The sequence below is a fragment of the Lepus europaeus genome, chromosome 17 (assembly GCF_033115175.1).
Source record: "Lepus europaeus isolate LE1 chromosome 17, mLepTim1.pri, whole genome shotgun sequence".
Lineage (NCBI taxonomy): Eukaryota > Metazoa > Chordata > Mammalia > Lagomorpha > Leporidae > Lepus > Lepus europaeus.
Genome location: NC_084843.1, coordinates 6,459,758 through 6,473,707, shown reverse-complemented (window position 1 = coordinate 6,473,707; position 13,950 = coordinate 6,459,758). Strand labels below are relative to the sequence as shown.

At 43.8% G+C, this 13,950-nt stretch overlaps 1 protein-coding gene across 1 annotated transcript in view; it reads left to right on the top strand.

The window, feature by feature from the left end:
• Positions 1–13,950, top strand: part of ZRANB1 (zinc finger RANBP2-type containing 1) — a 61,927-nt gene that overhangs the window by 29,656 nt on the left and 18,321 nt on the right. The window contains exon 3 of the mRNA XM_062214937.1: positions 11,785–11,972. Within this exon, the coding sequence (XP_062070921.1) occupies positions 11,785–11,972 (188 nt within the window). The remainder of the gene's footprint in view (positions 1–11,784; positions 11,973–13,950) is intronic.

Sequence of the window (13,950 nt, the reverse complement as noted above, 5' to 3'; positions counted from 1 at the left end):
ACTATTACAGATACAATCTGGTTGTTTTATGTCTTAGTTTTGACACATATATCTGATCAAATTAAGGGGGTGTTGTACAATAATCAAGACAAAACTTCAACTGAAGAAGTCGTATAGGTTTCTACTTGAGAGATGGTAGTACTACGAACTGGAATGATCATAAGGTGATTTATACCAGAGAAATTACTACATCACCACGGAACAGAAGAGGTGGATAAGTGGTGCCGAGGTGAGGATGCCATTTAGGGCACCATGGCTAGAGTGCCTGGGTTCCAATTTTGGCTCCACTTCTGATTCCAGTTTCAAGCTGGTGAGCACCCTGGGCAGCAGCAGTGGTGGCTCAATTTCTTGGGTCCCTGCCACCCACGTGGGAGACCTGAGTTGAGCTCTGGGTTCTTGGCTCTGGCATGGCCCAGCTCTGGCCATTGTCGGCGTTTGGATAGCAAACTAGCAAATGGAAGATTTCTGTCCCTCTACCTTTCAAAAAACAAAACAGAAGGAAATCCTTGCATCGGACACAGTGGTGATCTTACCATTTGCTATCTTTGGACTGACATTTTAACTTCAGAGGAAACTCAGGGCAAACAACTGATTATACAGAAAACAAACAAACAAAAAAAACAACCAGAAGAGGTTTCTGTTTTCTGGTTCAGTACTCCTTAACTTCAAAAATTAGTGGTAGTCTTTCTTCTTTATTTTAAATATTTATTTATTTGAAGGCCAGAGTTATGGAGAGAGGGAGGGAGAGATAGATAGCTAGATATATCCTACATATTCTGGTTTACTTCCCAAATGGCCTCAACGGCTGGCACTGGGCCACACTGAAGCCAGCAGTTTCATCTAGATGTCCCATGTGGGTGCAGGGACCCAAGCATTTGGACCATCTGCTGGTTTCCCAGGCTCATTGCCAGGGAGCTGGATCAGGAGTGGAGCACCAAGGACACAAAAGCAACCTCACAGGGGATGCTGGCATTGCAGGCTGCGGCCTAACCTGTGCTACAACACTGGTCCCCAAATTACTGATTTTCTTTAGAGGTATTTTACTGATGACTAAAGGCACAAAACATTAGTTATCTTTATTTTTAAATTTTTAAAAATTTATTTTATTTATTTGAAAGAGTTACAGAGAAAGGTAGAGACAGAGAGAGGTCTTCCATCTGCTGGTTCACTCCCTAGATGGCCACAACAGTGCTGATCCAAAGCCAGGAGCCAGGAGCTTCTTCCTGTTCTCCCATGCGGGTGCAGGGACCCAAGCACTTGGGCCACCTTCCACTGCTTTCCCAGGCCATAGCAGAGAGCTGGATCGGAAGTGGAGCAGCCCGGACTGAACTGGTGCCCATATGGGATACCAGCGTTTCAGGCCAGGGCTTTAACCCGCTGTGCCACAGCACTGGCCCCAACATTAGTTATCTTTAAAAGCAAACTATTAGGTGACAGTATCCAAATTTACCATTTTTATTTCTTTATAGGTTCATCATCTGCATCCCCCTGGGGTGTGTGTGTGTAAGAGAATTATTTGACTGTTTAAATAGTTTGGCAGGTAGAACGGTGTCCACTCCCACTCTGTATCTACATTCCAATTCCAAGATCTGTGAGTATGCTATGTTATATAGAAAAGGTGATTTTGCCTGCATGATTATTTAAGGCCCTTGAGATGAGAGGTTCTCTTGCATTATCCAGATGTTCAGTGTGATTGCAAGGGTCCTGGTAAGTAAAAAAGGGAGACGTGAGAGTGAGGGTCACAGGAGGAGCTGTGACAATGGAGAAGCAGAGGTATGAGTGGTGCAGGGCCAGTGCTAATGAATGTGGACAGTCTAGAAAATGGAAAAGGTAAAGCTGGCTCCCCTAGAGCTTCCAGCACTTTTGGTCCAGTGAGGCCATGTAGAAGTTTTGACCTCTTGATTTTGAAAAAGTTTGCATTGTTGTAGGTTGCCGTATCTGTAGTAATTTGTTGGAACAGCAGTAGGCAATTAATATGAACAACCTTTTTTCCTTTACTCCCCCTGCACCCCCAAGAATGATCTATTTGTTTGAAGGGCAGAGTTGGAGGGAGAGAGAGATATCACTATTGCACCTGCTGATTCACTCCCCAAATGGCTGCAGTGGCCGGAGTGGGACAGTTTCAAAGCCAGGAGCCAGGGTCTCCCATGTGGGTGCAGTGGCCCAAGCACTTGGGGCATCCTCAGCTGTTTGTTAATTAACTAGTTAATTTTTAAAACAAATGGTATCTCAATTTGACAATTTCAAAAATTTTATCTGGAGCAAGTGTGGCACAGCTGTTGAAGCTGCCACTTGGAATGTTCTCATCACTTATCTGAGTGCCACTTTGAGTCCCAGCTACTTGGCTTCCAAGCTAGCTCCTTGCTAGTGGGTTTGGAGGGCAGCAGAGGATGGCCCAAGTGCTTGAGTGTCTGGCGCCTGTGTGGGAAATCCTGAAGGAGTTCCAGACTCTCGGCTCAGCCTTGCCCGGTCTTGTTGCAGCCCTTTGGGGAGTGAACCAGTGGATAGAAGATCTCTCACTCTTTGTTGCAGGAGTGTGAGGTAGCCATGTTAAAGATCTATATTTTTTTCTTTCTGCTAGTTGTGATTGAAAGGAGTAGTGTTACTGGAACTTCTGAATAATATTGGGTTCCTATGAATATTAACGTTTTCAGTCTTGCCTTTTTAAACTTAACAAAATAAATATGCCTTTGTGAAACTCACTCTGTATCCCAACATGATCTGCCACTTGCCAGTATTTTGCAGCATTCCAAGGTTAGCCACATCATTTGGACTTGCTTTTTTTTTTTTCTTTTTTCTTTTTTTTGGTTGGTTTTTCTATAGTATTTGTTTGCTTTGCTTTGCTTATATTAGTCTGTTTTCAGCTTGATCTTCTGCAGCTGTTTGGACAGTCTCGTACTCATCTTGAGGGTTTTCGTTTCCCGTGGAAAGCTCTGCAGCCATCTTTCTGTGTTGGTAGCTCAGTTCCTGGTCTGGGTTCTGTCATTTCCAGAGAAATCTTCTGGAAGCTTAGAGAGTAAACCATTGAGATTGTTCATTGTTCTGATAGATTTAAGTTACAGCTAATTTTTAGATTTTTTTAAGAGACATTTATTTACTTGAGAGGCAGAGTTGCAGACAGAGGTCCTCCATTCTCTTGTTCACTCCCCAATTGGTGTAGTGTTGAAGCTGGGCTGATCTGGAGCCAGGAGCATCTTTCCAGGTCTTCCATGCGGGTGCAGGGGCCCAAGCTCTTGGGCCATGGTCCACTGCGTTCTCAAGGCGTTAGCAGGGAGCTGAATCAGAAGTGGAGGAGCCGAGACTTGAACTAGCGTCCATATGGGATGCTGATGCCACAGGCAGAGATTTAACCTACTATGCCACAGCGCTAATTTTTAGGTGCTGCATTTAAACTTTGATTTTATGTTGGTACCAGATAAGTGTTCCACGGAAAGATGCTCTTATGATTTACTCTGTCCTCTTTCTTTATAGATTATCAATGAAGGAAGACACGGGCCAGAAAAAAATGATCTTGAGTCTTAATAGTCATTGATATTTATAACTATCCAGTTGCAATTTTTGAATAAAAAATATGGCTTGAGTTAAAATATTCTATTAAAATCTTTTAATAGAATCTAAAATATACACAGACTCCTGTAGCAAATCTTTGGCATTGTATCCATAAAAGGAAAGTAAGCAGCTAGACAGCCAGCAGTGCCTCCATGTCCTCAGTTAACTTTATGTGATCTCTGACGTGGGGTCTGTGTGACTACAGACATGTGGCTGCCTTCTGCCCCATACACATTCCTGTAGGTCGACATCTGTACAAGGTAGTTACTATTCAAGGTAATAGAATTGTTCTAGCACCCTGAGAGGAGTATAATCTTCAGGTCTTTTTAAAGTTTTTAAAACTTGTGATTTTATAACTTCAGATATAAAATAACATTTTATGTCATGATTTTTAAGTGAATTGTGAGAATTTTCAGTAAAATGAAAAGATTCTAATCTGTGGGGAACAGTCACACTTTTCCCTCTATCCTTTACACTTTTGACTGATGCTGAACAGTGTAGTCTTGGGTTTGAAAGTACTTCCTGATGTGAGGTTAGAAAAAGAAAAAGTGGGGCCGGCGCTGTGGCTCACTAGGTTAATCCTCTGCCTACGGCACCGGGTTCTTAGTCCTGGTTGTCCCTCTTCCAGTCCAGCTCTCTGCTGTGGCCTGGGATGGCAGTGGAGGATGGCCCAAGTGCTTGGGCCTCTGCACCCCCATGGGAGACCAGGAGGAAGCACCTGGCTCCTGGCTTCAGATCAGCGCAGTGCCAGCTGTAGTGGCCATTTGGGGAGTGATCCAACGGAAAGAAGACCTTTCTCTCTGTCTCTCTCACTTTCTTTAACTCTGTCAAATTAAAAAAAAAAAAAAAAAAAAAAAGGAAAGTAAAAGCTTGCAGGAATGAGTCTGTTAAGGCAGTTGGGTGGTGCTGGCCGATGTGCAGCCCTGGCAGTGGTCTGGTTGCCTGTAGTATGTCTGAGGCATCATTCCTGACTTCTAGAAATGGCTGAGCATTCAGGCTTGTGAGACAGCAGTGTATCTCCTCATGCTGAGAAAGGGAGTATGTCTGTGATCCTTGATTATAAGGTAGTAACATTTGAATTTGCGTCATTGATTTAGTTAAGACTTTCATTGTTAAAAAAGTACTGTGTTAAATGAGCTTACTGAATTACAAAATCCAGATCTTTCTGTCTTTTAAATATAGAAGGATGTGTTTAGAGAGCCATTGAATCTAAAATATAGCTTCAATTTTAGATGTTTTATTTTAAGTAAACCATGTGCATGTTTGGGGGAAAAAGAGCAGCAGAGAGAAAGGCCTTATAAAGAGATGGAGTAGCTTCTCTTATTTCTACCTCCAGCCAGCCTTTTGTTTGAGAAGCTTCAGACATGCATGAAAGTTACAATACATGGGACACCACATGCCCTGGGACCTAGATTTTACAGTTAGTGCTGTCACATTTGGTGTCTCTCTTAGTGTCTATATTTCTCCTGAACTCTTTGAGAGTTAGCTGCAGATATCATGAAATCTTTAAAAAAAAAAAAAAAAGGATTTATTTATTTATTTGAAAGGCAGAGTTAGAGAAGGAGAGACAGAGAGCTTTCATCCCCTGGTTCACTCCCCAAATGGCCACAACAGCCAAGGTTGGGTCAGGTCCAAGCCTGGGGCTTCTACTCCCACGTGGTACCAGCGCCCTAACACTGGAGCCGTCTTCTGCTTTCCCAGGCACATTAGCAAAGAGCTGGATCGGAAGTGGAGCAGGCGGCACTTGAACTGTTGCCCATATGCGATGCTGGCAATGCAGGCAGTGTCTTTTTTTTTTAGATTTTTTATTTACTTATTTGAAAGAGTTACAGACAGTGAGAGGGAGAGACAGAGAGAAAGGTCTTCATTTGCTGGTTCACTCTCCCAAATGGCCAGAGCTGTGCGGATCTGAAGCCAGGAGCTTCCTCTGGGTCTCCTACAAGGGTGCTGGTGCCCAAACGTCTGGGCCATCTTTTTCCCAGGCCACAGCAGAGCTAGATCGGAAGAAGCGCAGCCAGGACTAGAACTGCTCAAAGGCTCTTTATTCATTTTCACCAATAGTTTCTAGTATCTAACAGTTGCTGTTTACTCCACCCCGTTCCGACGATTATACAGCAGCACATTGTGTTTAGTTGGTTTATCTCTTCAGTTGCTTCTAATAGAGAACAGTGAGGTTTTGGTTTTCTTACCTCTTTCATGGCGCTAACGTTTTTGGAGTGTCCAATTTTGCAGAATGATTCTCAGTTTGTAGTTTTCCCTGTGATAGGATTCAACTTAAACTTTTTTTTTTTTTTTTTAAAGGGGAGAGATCCTACAGAGGTGATGTTTTCTGAAGCAGCACTCTGATAATTCTAAATAATGTCCTTGTATCCTCTTTTATTTGGAGGGTATATATAGAGATCTTTAATCTGCTGGTTCACCCCTCAGATACCTGCAACAGCTTGGACTGGGTCAACCTGTAGCCCTAATCTGAATTTGGGTCTCTCATGTGTGTGACAGGGACAAGTACTTAAGCCATCATCAGCCTCCCAGGGTGTGCATTAGCAAGAAGCTGAAACTGAAATTGGAGCTGGGGCCTGAACCCAGGCACTCTGATGTGGGCTGTGGATGTTCCAAACAGTGTCTTCTCTGTTGCACCAAACGCCCACTCCTACATTTTATTTTAATTTTGGTAAAATATAACAAAAAACTTGCCAAAGGTATGTTTGGTCTGTGCATATGATTTCTAGGATTGTCCCTATGCTTGTGCCTACTTGAAGGCACACTTAAAATAATGAGGTAATTTTATTTATAAAGCAGTTCGTGTTTGAGTATTGAGTTTGCTGTGGCTTAGCTAAGCCAGATTTGTGATTAAACTATAGCCAAATGTTAGGATACAAAGTAAGAGTCATGGATGTTAACAGTTTCCTTTTAATATGCAAAAACAGTTGAATGAATTAAACTCTGGGTACAGGAATACTGCCTAGACATTGTAGCCAACCACATCTGCATCTTTCTACTGACCATGGGTAAAGGACATTACCACTTAAAACTAACTTTTCTCTTTAAGGGTTCCTGAAATTGTGCCAGCTGACTCCAGGCCCACCCTGACCCCACAGCATAAAGCATGCTGTGATGTCACAGCTACCATAGAACTCCAGGGTAGTGTTGAGCTGGCCCATGTGGGCTCAGGTAAGTCCTGGCTTTTTTTTTACCATTTGGCATTCTTTTCAAAGTTAGTTACCATTATGATTTTATGTCATAAAGGAAAATAAGGCAAAACTTTGAAAATTGTGCCATATATGGGGGAAAAAAATAAGTCTGTTTTCTAAACATCTATGAGCCAGCTCCATATTCTGACCAACGGAGTTCCATAGTAGCTGTGAAGTCCCCGGTGACTTACTGACCTGTGGCTTCAAAATAGGCTAAACTCTACCCCTGGCCCAGCTTATAGCACAATATGAGCTGCTGCTGCTGCTGCTGCTGCTTTTTTTTTTTTTTTTTAAACTTTGTAGCTAGTGATAAATAATACACTAGCTTTCATCTACTTTGAGGTCTTCATGTTGAGCTAACTGCGTTCCCTGAGTTTTGAATGCTTGTTGATACAGCAGGGTAGTTTTAGAAGATAGCCTTCCTAAAGTGCCTTCAGTTGTCCCTTTATCACAGTGAAGGAAGAAGGGGTAGAATATATAGTGCGTCTTTGTTAAATGTTCAAAACCAGAGAATGAAAATGGTGATGGTTCATTACTCTTGGAGATATCTGAGGCGTCAGCAGCCCTAGAAAGCACGGCTAGGTCGTCTCTTTGCTTCTGGAACTTTTCAGTTTTTTTTCTGGCCTTTGTTCCATGAAGTGAGATGTTTGTGCTCACATTATTTGCTGTCCTTGTCTTCCAGACTCTTCTACCTTCTTCCTTCTTTCCTTTTATCCCTTGATGTTAAAAAATGTTCAAAATGCTATGTGAAGAATAAATAAAAAATAAAAAAAAGTTATGTGAAGAACTCAGAGATTTTGTAAGTTTTTTTTGCATAGTCTGTGTTATCCCTCCACCCTGCCCCAAGTAGCAAACTCCATGAATGCAAACCACATCTTCTTAAGTGCCATACACTGTCTCCACTTTGTCACTGGTGCTCCCTGAGCAGTCTGTAATGAGGATACACCGAAAAATTGGACAGCTTAGTGACAGCCTTGTGAAACTTTTTTTGTAATAAATTGACTAATCTTGCTTGCTGAAAATTCACCAGTCACTCAAACTCTAAGCTCTTTTTTTAAGCTTTATTTGTATTTATTTGAAAGTCAAAGTTACAGAGAGACAGAGAGAGAAAGGTCTTCCATTCACTGGCTCATTCTCCAGACGGCCACAATGGCTGGAGCTTCACCAGTCTGAGACCTGAGAGCTTCTTCCGGGTCTCCCACGCAGGTGCAGGGCCCAAGGACCTGGGGCATCTTCTTCTTCTGCTTTCCCAGCCACAGCAGAGAGCTGGATCGGAAGTGGAGCAGCCGGGACTCGAACCTACACCCATATGAGATGCTGGCACTGCAGGTGGTGGCTTCACCCACTAGGCCACAATGCGGGCCCCTCATTAGCTTCTAGTTACAGAAATCTCTTACACGTTAGAAGGAAAGTGAATTATTAAAGTTTCTAAGATGAGGTTTTTCTAGACTTTATCTGGGCTGGGAGTTAGCTAAAAATAGTAGTCTGTGATTTATTTGAGCCAAGAAGAAAAAGTTATTTGACATTTAGCTTCATCTTTGCTTTGGGAAATAACTGTAAACATACACAAACATATATATTGTACATATATATTTGTCTTTTCAGATAGCATTGATTCGATTCTTGGGTTGCTTTTGGAAGTGCTTGGAACGGATCTTATGTAATAGAAGGAACTGTTATAAATAGGTACATGTATTTTAGGTTGATGCTAAAAACTGTAAAAGATGCATGGATGCTGCAGTTACCTGGAAATAGTTAAGATTTTGAGAGGACCACAGGGAAAAGTAGTTGCCTGCATATAGAAATGCTACAGAAACAGAGGGCATGAGGTAGACAGGCTCCACGTCCTAAATAAAGCAAACTGTGTTAGATTCTTCAACAAGTTATGAGCCCTACTAGATTATTAGTAGCTGTTCATTAAGCAAGTTGAGCAGTTTGAGTTCTCTGTGACCTTGAACGTAGAAAACTTAGAAAGCTCATCAACCATGAATTGTTTTAAATTCAAGTTAGCACTTTCCTGTGATCAAGAATTGCCCTTTGGGAGAGATCTCTCTTGTCTCAATGTCAGCCTCATTGCATTTTAGCTCTGATGACATTGTAGGGCACTGTTTCTGTGAGCCATGTATAAACGGGGTGTGGGTGTGCGATTCACAGCTGAATTGGTGTGTGTGTGTGCTTGCACGGTGAGGGACATTAACTCAGATGGCTGTGAGAATAAAAATCCCTCTGAGAAGGTGTTCTTGTTTATTATCATTGGTTTTAACCTGAAAAATGTGTGTCGATACCAGGGGCAGGGGTCATTTTCTGTGGAGAAGATCCAGATTTGCAAACAGAATCAATGAGCCTAGAGATGGAAACTCATGTTGGCCTTTTATGGATCACAGATACAATTTAAAAGGACTGTTTTAAGTACAGTAGTACATGTTTTTATATGTTTCTCATATTGCTTAGCACAGTATGCTATGTCATGAATAGTAAATACATGTGGGAAATAAATTACGAGTTTTTTTTTTAGATTATTTATTTGGAAGTCAGAGTTAAACAGAGAAGGGGGGAGAGAGAGAGAGAGGTCTTCCATCCACTGGTTCACTCCCCAATTGACTGCAACGGCCGGAGTTGCGCCAATCTGAAGCCAGGAGCCAAGAGCCTCTTCCAGGTCTCCCTCGCCGGTGTAGGGTCCCAAGGACTTGGGCCATCTTCTACTGTTTTGCCAGGCCATAGCAGAGAACTGGATCGGAAGTGGAGCAGCCAGGTCTCAAAACTGGTTCCCATATGGGATGCTGGCACTGCAGGTGGTGGCTTTACCCGCTGTACCACAGCGCCAGCCCCCAAATTACTATTTTTAAACTTTGTTGCTTCCAATGGGGAGGGGGAACCTATTGCATTATGCCAATGTGTTTTTTTTTTTTTTTAATTTTTAAAAATTTTATTTGGCAGAGTTGGACAGTGAGAGAGAGACGGAGAGAAAGGTCTTCCTTCCATTGGATCACTCCCCAAATGGGCGCTATGGCCAGCACTACACCAGTCCGAAGCCAGGAGCCACGTGCTTCCTCCTGGTCTCCCATGCGGGTTCAGGGGCCTAGGCACTTGGGCCATCCTCCGCTGCCCTCCTGGGCCACACAGCAGAGAGCTGGACTGGAAGAGGAGCAGCTGGGACTAGTACCTGGCGCCCATATGGGATGCCGACGCCGTGGGCGGAGGATTAACCAAGTGAGCCATGGCGCCCAGTTCCTATGCCAATGTGTTGTACTAAGCAGTATCTCTTAGTAATTTATTTCCTAATTCAAGATGCTTTAAAAATACCCTGAGATTATTTTTAGCTAGTGTGAGCATTTTATCCAACAAACATTTTTCCTGATGTATCTTAGGAAATACTTAACATCAATGATCTTACTTTTTTTTAATTAAAAAAAGATTTATTTATTTGAAAGGCAGAGTTACAGAGAGAGAGGGAGAAACAGAAGGAAGAGATCTTCCATCTGCTGGTTCACTCTCCAAATGGCCACAGTGGCCAGGAGCTTCTTCCAGGCCTCCCATGTGGGTGCAGGGGCCCAGCACTTGAGCCATCTCCCACAGCTTTTCCAGGTATATTAGCAGGGAAGTGGATCGGAAGTGGAGCAGCTGGAACTTGAACTGGTGCCCATATGGGATTGCCAGCATTGCAGGTGGTGACTTAACCCATTATGCCACAACACCAGCTCCTGATCTTACTTTTAAAAAAAACCACTGTGGTAAGTTGGAAGCTATTCTTGCCAAGACTGCTTAGTGTCCGTATTGTACCATACTGCTTAATAAATAGAAATACTGCCTTTACTGTTAATTGGTGTTAAAGTTAGCAGTGGAGGATGGCCCAGGTCCTTGGGCCCTGCACCCCACGGGAGACCAGGAGAAGCACCTGGCTCCTGGCATCAGATCGGCACAGTGCGCCGGTCGTAGTGGCCATTTGGGGGTTGAACCAACGGAAAAGGAAGACCTTTCTCTCTGTCTCTCTCTCTCTCTCTCACTGTCTAACTCTGCTTGTCAAAAAATAAAATAAAATAAAAAGTTAATAAGATAGAGACCGTTGTTTTTAGCATAGTTGTCTGTGTTGGGATGGCTGGCTTTGACGCCAGGCCCCTGCTCCTGCCTTCCAGCTTTCTGCTAACGCAGGCCCTCAGGTGAGGCAGCAGTGATGCAGTGATGCAGTGATGTAGTGATGCAGTGATGTGATGTAGTGATGTAGTGATGTAGTGATGTAGTGACGTAGTGATGGTCTAAGTGACTGGGCCCGCATGGGAGACCTGCATCAAACTCCGGTGATACAGCCTCTGTTGTTCCAGGCATTGGAGTGAAGCTCGCTTGCTCTGTCTCTGCCCCTCCCATAAATAAATATAAATAAATATAAATAAATAACAGTATTTAGTGAGAATGGGAATTTTTGTGATTGTTTTATGCTAGCTCCTCGCTAGCTTGTAGTGTTTATGTTAGCATATCTTACTGGAAATCATCTGGTTCAACTTTTGCTTCATTAATATTTCTTAATGGATGTTAGGAAGACTTGACTAACTATGAGAGATTCTGAAATCAGAACATCACCAGATTTTGCTTCCAGTGAAAATGGTTCCAGCCACTTGGGAATTGTTTCAGAGCTGTAGAGGATGGGAAGCCCGGCATCTGCCTTAAGAATGCAGCATGCAGGGAGATGCAGACCAGACCAGCGGGAAGCACACCCCTGTCTCCTCTGTTTTAGAGTCAGGGCTTGTAGGCCCAGGGGCTTTGCTTGGCCGTACTGGGTTACAGCTCTTCCATGCAGTGAACTGACCTTGATAGTTCTCTAAACCCCACAGAAGCTGAAGCCAGCGCTGATGGTGAGGTAAGTACCCAACCTCATCAGTTTAGTTTTGCGAAGTGAAGGGAATAAACTAATTTTCTTACATTGTTTTGGCATTTAAATGATGTTCCAGGGTCTAGGAAGCCCAGATAAATGTTTATAGTGAATGCTGTGGGTTTGTGCTTTTTGATGAAAATTAGAATTAAATGCTCTCTATCTTGATGCTTGTTTTAGGGGTCGTTGAAGGTGATTTAGCTGCCATAGAGGCATACAAGTCGTCAGGAGGCGACATTGCGCGCCAGCTCACTGCAGATGAAGTACGCTTGCTGAACCGGCCTTCTGCCTTCGATGTTGGCTATACCCTGGTGCACTTGGCTATACGCTTTCAGAGGCAGGATATGCTAGCCATATTGCTCACAGAGGTGAGTATGATGTTTTGATTAAACGTTCTTTCATATTAAGGAAAAGTATTCTTTAATGTTCATTTTTGATGTGATAAAAAAACTATTTGATGTTTCAGCCCATAGTTTTAAAAAGTTTTCAATGCTTTTTTTTTTTAAAGATTTATTTATTTATTTGAAAGGCAGAGTTAAAAACAGAGAGAGAGAGAGAGAGATCATCCCTCTGCTGGTTCACTGCTCAGATGACCACAGTGCCTGGAGCTGGGCTGATTTGAAGGCAGCAGCCAGGAGCCTCTTTTGGTTCTGCCACGTGGGTTCGGTAGCCCAAGCACTTGGGCCATCCTCCACTGCCCTCCAGGCCATCAGCAGAGAGCTGGATCGGAAGTCGAGCAGCTGGGACTTGAACTGGTGCTCATAAGGGATGCTGGCCCAGCAGGTGGAAGCTTAACCTGCTGAAGCCACAGTGCTGGCTCCATGTTTTCAATTCTTTCACCCCCTCTTTAATCCTTAATTCTTAAGGGTATTTGCTTTTTAAACAATTCAGTTTGGTACATATTGAGTCGTCATATTTGATTAAAAAAAAACTGGGATAAGTCATTCAGGTAACAAAAACTTCGTTGAGTACCTGCTCTCTGCCAGGCATTGTGCTGAGAAGGGAAAGACTTGTGAAGAGCTTGGCTCTTCTTTCCATGAGTCTCTTGGAAACTAGAAAAATGAATGGGTGATTCTTTGCAACTTGTACCCTGATGGATTGCCAGTGCTGTGCATGTACTTAGGAGAAGTTTTGAGGTGTCTTCTCACTTAAAACAGGTAGCATTGGGTTATGCTCTGACGAAAAGAGTAGTACGGATTAATCCTGCGAAGTGCAGGTAGAGGAGAGAAGGGAGCTGAGGAGGCCACGCAGATGCCAGCAGTCGTGGCGTTGTGATGACGTTAGGGACTGGGGAGTGGCTGAGTGTGCACGAGTGTGATTGGGAACTGAGAGACTTGGAGAATTGTTTCAAGAGCACTGACAGGTGTTAGGTGCAGGCAAAGGAATAACGAGCAGATTATTGTGGCACCAGTGTGGTACATTGGCGGGGCAGCCCTGGTTAGGAGGGTACTGCAGTGGTGCTGGTGAGAATTCTGCCAGCAGGGTCGTGGCCATGGAAATAAAAAAACAGGGCTGGTTTGAGAGAGAGCATGGAGATGTAAGTGCCAGCAGAGCCTTTCAGTGACTACAAACCTGGCTGACAGCCTGACTACAACCTTGAGCCACAGCCATCTCAGTCAGCACTCCTGGACCCAGCCCCTCACCACAGCATGGGGAACAAAGTGTCTTACACTGCTAGGTTTGCAGGCAACGTGTGACACAGCACACTCCCATACCGGTGTTCTCTTACCATCCCACTGTTTGTCCTCAGACTGCAATGAGAAGTCTGGTGACAGAATGCCCACTCTAAACCTTGGCACAGTCCTCTACCAGCCTGAGGGGAACCTATGAATCCTCCAAAACCTTCAGCCCTGCTTCACAGCTGCCACCTTCTTACCATGTCGCCTGTCACCATCAGCAACTACAACTCCACACTGAGTCTTCTCCAATTCACAGCATGACTGGACATCACAACACACAGACCTTACACACGACAGTGACCCCACTAATTTTTCTAGCCCATGTTCCAGAACTCTGATATCTAACCACACTGCTCCTTCCTCCAGCAGTACAGTCTCCCACATACTCAGGGGGCCTGCCCTCTGTTCCTATCAGGACCCCTCCGCTGGGTCTACCAGGCCGTTCCTCAACCCCAGCCCCAGCTGCACTGGAACCTTCCAAACTGAACACAATTACTAAATATTTCAATTATGTACTCACCCAACCTTCATAGTTTTAAACCCCCATATAGTGCACTATACACAATGATCATTCGGGGCCTTGTTGCGTGGGCTTCTCCGCAGGTCTGCTCATGGTGTGGAAGCTGCTTTCACCAGAGCAAGTATAGCAGAAAGGGAGAGCATGGGA